Source organism: Aegilops tauschii, chromosome 7 (assembly GCF_002575655.3).
Source record: "Aegilops tauschii subsp. strangulata cultivar AL8/78 chromosome 7, Aet v6.0, whole genome shotgun sequence".
In the NCBI taxonomy this organism is placed as follows: domain Eukaryota; kingdom Viridiplantae; phylum Streptophyta; class Magnoliopsida; order Poales; family Poaceae; genus Aegilops; species Aegilops tauschii.
In genome coordinates, this window is record NC_053041.3 from 642,623,996 (window position 1) to 642,629,984 (window position 5,989).

General features: G+C 48.2%; 1 protein-coding gene across 1 annotated transcript; it reads left to right on the forward strand.

Moving 5' to 3' along the window:
• The first annotated feature begins 497 nt into the window (after positions 1 to 497).
• LOC109766601 (uncharacterized) lies at positions 498 to 3,966 on the forward strand. Its single transcript, XM_020325374.1, has 11 exons — positions 498 to 510; positions 599 to 703; positions 811 to 1,093; positions 1,194 to 1,335; positions 1,405 to 1,491; positions 2,539 to 2,670; positions 2,792 to 2,944; positions 3,224 to 3,316; positions 3,493 to 3,663; positions 3,746 to 3,825; positions 3,921 to 3,966. Exons 1-11 carry the CDS (start codon positions 498 to 500, stop codon positions 3,964 to 3,966), a joined length of 1,305 nt encoding a protein of 434 aa, XP_020180963.1.
• The last annotated feature ends 2,023 nt before the right edge of the window (positions 3,967 to 5,989 follow it).

Here is a 5,989-nt window from a genome sequence, read left to right on the forward strand (position 1 = left end):
ATATCTCATCACTTGATATTCTCAAACACGCACGCATTCCCCTCAAAAAAGGAAAAAAAAAAAAAACACGCACACACCAAAGATGGAATGACCGCGTGTCATTTCCTGGCCTGCTGCTGTACACCAGCCAACGTCCCGTCACGTTAAAGCTCGGTCAAGTCTCGTCCCCTGCTACGGGCTCCCGAGGCACCGCTCTTCTCGTCCCCTCCGTCCAGCCCAAGCAGAACCCAAACAACACAAAGCCGGCCACCACAATCGAGGCACAAGGCAAGAACACGCGCACGGCGGCGTGCTCCCCCTCATCGTCGGAGCCGCCTCTGCCGTTGGCAGGTCTGCGTCGCCTCGATTCAACATCTGTTTCTGTCTTCATCACTGGGTAAAGTTAACGAGAGTATTTAGAACTCATCTAAATGAGATATAATTTGGTTTCATTCACTTTGAAACAATAACAAATACAACACATATCAGCACACACGCATCTTATAGCATCAGATCCAATGGCTATAAAAGGTAAATGAGACTAAATTATATCTCGTCTAGATGAGTTCTAGTTAATCAATCGGAAGCGTAGTAGTACTTGTTGTCGGATTCTGTCTAGGCATCGATGCGGCCGAGGACGACGCGCGGGAAGACGAAACGCGGCGGCGGTGGGAGGGCGCGCTCCTCGACGCGGCCTGCTACGGCGACCTCGACCTCGTCGCCAGTACGTGGCCGCCGAAATGCCTCCATCGACGAAACTTTGTATTTGTACTCCTATAATCGTCGACTAATTGCCAATCCATCTCGCATCTCATTGGGACGGACGTGAAGGGATGGTGGAGGCGCTCGGCATGCCCACCGCCGCCGTCCGGTCGACGAGCGGCCACGGGGCGCTGCACGTGGCCGCGGCCAACTGCAGGACACGCATCTGCTGCTACCTCGTCCAGGATCTCGGCTTCCCCGTCGACCCCCTCTCCGACACCGGTGAGACGCCGCTGCTCCTGGCGGCCACGCTCGGCCACACCGCGACGGCGGCCTGCCTCCTGGCGCACGGCGCCAGCCCGCACGCCCAAGACCACGACGGCGAGACGCCGCTCCAGTGGGCCGCCTACAACGGAACGTGCGCACCTCGCCGGCACTGAATCGCATCTTCTACAGCCGGAGCGCGCGCGCGCGTGGTTAACGACCTGACGCCATCGTCTCGGCCGCGCTGCTGGGGACCTCGAGCTGGCGACGCTGCTCCTGGACAGAGGCGCCGACGTGGCCGTGGCGACCCCCCGTGGCACGGTGCTGCACGTCGCCGCCACGCAGGCGCACCCGAACGTTGTCGCCTTCCTGCTGCGCCATGGTGCCGATGTATGCATTTCATGCTTACTTCTTGCGTGCATTATTCAAGGCCGAACAATTTACAGTTTGTTTGTGCAGCCGAACAAGCTCGTCTGCCGTGTCTTCACACCCTTGGTCTCATCGATTCTTGGCGGCTTTCTGGAATACATGAAGATGATCATTCAGGTCAGGTGCTACATTAACATTACTCTCTCTTGTGCTGATGAATCTGTAAGTTTGTATTGAAAGCATAAATCATACTCTAGTTAGTTCTTCGATTGATGGCGGTTCTGTCTTTAGTATCACTTGCAATGCTTGGATCGCCAGAGTCCTGTAGAATTTCTTCATATCGAATTCCCCCCGTTTCAAACAGGGCCCATACCAATACCATACAAGGTTCGATAAGAACCCAACGTTGATCTTGATTCGGCATATCAATGAATTAGAACTAGCTTGCTACATCCTATACATTGATGGCGACAGATCTCGACGGCGTGGCGCAGTGCAGATTCGGAGTCCCGTGTGCGAGGATGGACTCGCGCAGGAGGACGACGTTGTCTGGCGTCGTGGTGGCGTCGATGGCAGAGAGACCTGGCACGGTAGATGCAACAGTACAGCTCTGAAGACGGATTGGTGGCAGGTGGCTGCGGCTGCCTCATACCCGGCGGACGTCCTGGTTGAGGAGTGCGCCGGACTGGTGGGTACCCCATACCCGGCAGACGTATTGGGTGGGACCTCAGGTCTTAGATGTTTAGGTTTGGCTGCGAGGTCTGTTTGGTATTTGGTCCAGACTATCAGCATTCCTTCATCAACTGGAGAGGAGTAGCGACAGATGTTGCCTAGACGGCGTTGAATGACTTTGTAAGGTCTTGTGTGAATAATTAATAAAGTGGCTACACGCATCGTCCAGATGCAGAGGCCGGGGTCCTCTTCCATTTCTAAAAAAACTAGCTAGCTTCAAGAAAGAGTTCACGGAGCTTCCTTATAACTGTATAAATGTCGCAAACTAGCAAAGGGCCAACGGCCTTGACCTGTTCTCTCCGCCAGTTCAGCAGGGGCGTGCACATCGTGGGCACGCCCACCTCGCATGCACGGCATGCTCGGCAACGGCCATTGTACACGTTCTCTCCCTCACCCCATATATAAATACCCCTGCGATATGTGAATACAAGTGTGCGATGAGTTCAGTCAGTCAACTCGCTGAACTGAAACTGTTGTGGAAATGTTAACTAGGCCGGGGCTAATGTTAACACCGGTGGATCTTCTGGAACGGTCCCTCTCTTGGTAGCATGCAGCCGCCGCGGCAACATCTGGCTCGTCGAGTGCTTGCTGGAAGCCGGAGCAGATCCAAACATTACTGATGAAGTGAGCATACTGAACCTCCTCTGCTGCCACACTACATCCTTTTCTTCTTCTTTTGCAATCCTTGGCCTTGACCAAAAATGTTCCCCAGAAACTAACTCATGGTTTTTGTACTCTGTAACAGCTTGGTAGGTTGCCGATAGAAATCGCCGCTGTCCATGCTGAAAGGAAAGTTGTTCGAGCTCTGTTTCCTGTGACTCAACGCCCTACAACTGTGCTTGGTTGGAGTGTTGCTAGCATAGTGAGACGTGTAAAATCTGCTTCTTACAGGGAGCGGGTAATGCCATATTGCTGTTCGTTATATAGTACTAGTAAACATCCATAAGTTCTTTTTAGATGATGGGCCCTTACTCTTGTTTCTCTAAGTTCTTTTTAGAATCTCCATGTTTACCAGGTAAGTGATTTCCTTAAAACTAGTTTTTATGTTGTCTTTAGATGATGAAGGAAATCACTTACCAGGTCATCATCTTGATTATTTAGGTTGATATTTTTTATTTTCTGTTTAGATGGTTATTATTTAGGTTGATAGTTTTTATGTTGTGTTTGGATGATCAAGCTGGAATGTACGAGGAAGGATGAACTAAAACTACAAGGAAACAAGGCCTTTGAAATCAAGGACTACGATGCGGCGATTCCTCTGTACAGCATGGTAACCTCTCTTTCGCCATTGATTGTTCTTGTATGCACATGTTCGGCTGCAAATGTTCTGTTTTTGTCCTACTGGCAGCAAAAACACTATGAAATTGTCAAGGCATATCCCCAATTCAATTCACATGGTTCAGATCTACATTTCTGAAATCCTGACATTAGAAAACAAACATTTAGGCACTGAAGCTCGACGATACGGATGCCACCTTATATTCAAACAGGAGCATCTGTTGGCTGCATCTTGGTGACGGCGACGAGGCTCTTTCGGATGCCCAGGCCTGCACCAGGGTCTGGCCTGACTGGGAGAAAGGATACTACCGTCAGGGAATGGCCTTCCACTTGCTGGAGGTGATCTTCGGCCTCATTTAATTCACCTATATTCATAGCTCATCAGTCGAGATGGCATCTGATTCCGTCATGCTTGTGTTAGGATTACGTCAGTGCTTGTGCCGCGTTTAGCAAGGCATTGGAGCTTGATCCGGGGAATCCGATCATCATCAACGCCCTCCGGTAAATCCACTGCATGCACTTGTGTCCTCAAATCCTCATCATACAAACTAATCTTACGTTGCACACGTGACTGTGTTATGTTCAAACTTGTGCAGGGATGTCTCGGGGCGAGTGGACCGTGTCGCAAGATCGCCGTGCTAGGAGAAAACGGATGCAAGGCAGAAATCAGGTTTTGTCTTGGTTTGTGTGATCAAAACAGTAGAAGGTTGTCCTATCGTCTTTGTTCATAGCGCTGGTGTAGGTTCCATCTATATAGCCTTTTGCCCCGGTCCGGATGACGGGTGGTGCAGCCCTGAGTGAGTGCTGCTGTAATTAGCTTTTGCTGCTTGTTATTTTCAGAAACTTGTATGTTCTTAGTTGTGTTAGCGCTAGACGGCCCCTAGTTTTCTAGACCTTCTGCACTGGATGCTTTGAACTTCTGTCGTGTTGTCAAGCCCATCGTTGTGTTAGCATTGGTGCTGGTTGCAGACGTCCGACAATGCCTCTGTGGCGGCCGGAGACGCACAACGGCGGCGACGAAGGTGGGGCTGAGGTGCAAAGCAAGGGGGAGAAGGGGCGAAGTGGAAGGAAATAGGACCGGAGGGATTGGGTTGGCCGGGGTGTCGGAGTACTACGCTTCGGGTGTCCGGACTCCCGCAAACCTCCCTATCTTCAATTTACGGAATAAATCGCATCCAGACCGCATGCGTATCGATACAGACCCACGTTGAATAGCTTCCGCGGTCTGGACCGATGCGAGCGGTTTGCGGGTTCGTCTTGGAGATGCCCTTAGTCACTCCACCGCCCTTGCTAAAATGCACTCCGTTACTGCAAAAATATTTTTTGAAAAAGAGGAGTATACAACATCTGCATCACAAGATGCACATAGCCATTTGCACACACACATGAGGGGGAAATGATTCACATAATTTAAACTTGGGGGCAAAAAGTGTTTGAACGGAAATTAGGGGGTAAATTGTGTCACAAATATCAAAAGAGAGGATAGAAAGAGGAATTAACTCTTTTACTGATATAATCGTCTAAAAGGTTTTCTTTACGATAAAATGCTTTTTTATTGATGTGATGGGACCTACTTGGCAGCTCAACGATGGGCTTTCGCGAAGCTATAACGGAGGCACTGCCGTTTCACGCGCATACAGTGCAAAGCAGCGGTCAAGTCTACTCTGTAGCAGGCTAGCAGCAAAGCTAAGTGATTGTTAATTGTTCTGAATGTTCATGTTTAAAAGTCGCATCTTCTAAAATTGTTCTGAATGTTCAAAACATGCTCTCGTTTTCAAAAATTGTTCATAAATTCAAAAAAAAATCATGTTTTCATAAAAGTTCATTTTCTCAAAAAATGTTTGTGAATTTCAAAAAAATCTTCCCGTTTCAATTTTTCTTTGTCTTTTTTCCAAAAATGGATGGGATTTTCAAAAAATTGTTCGCATTTTTTGAAAAAAATTAGGGATTTTAAAAATTGTTCACATTTCTAAGAATATTCGGCAATTCATGATTGTTAATTTCCTTTCTAAAAAGTTTTAAAATGGATGCAATGCAAGGGGCAGAAGGAGCGGAGTGGAAGGAAATGAGACATGGAGGGGGATTGGGTGGGGTGGGAGTGTCGGAGTCCTACGTTTCAGGTGTTCGGACTCCCGCAGACCTCCCCCACTTTGTCTCCAAATTACGGGATAAATCGCATCCGGACCACGCGCGTACCGATACAGAGCCGCGTTGGAAGGGTCTCGTGGTCCGGACAGCACGGTACGGACAGATGCGGTAATTTGCGGGTCTGCCTTGGAGATGCCCTTGCTCACTCCATCGGACTTGCTAAGATGCACTCCATTGTTGTAATTTTTTTTATTTTTGAAAATGAGGAGTATACAACATCTGCATCACAAGATGCACATGTGAATGTATCTGGTGCACCGCACTTGTGGTGCTACCGGTGCACCGGATGCTATAGAATATTTTAAACAATCTAAAAAAATCGAGCACGTTAACACAACATCAACGTATGATCTCATAGAAATTTGCATAAAAATTAAATATATTTGTAGAGATATAAAAATGACAAATTTGTCATAAGTGTGATAATGGGCCAATTCTAAAGCCTAAGTTATGTTATGTACTATTTAGTGTTGAATTTTTTGAATATTTTTTTGAGTTATGTTTCGAGTTTTGAATT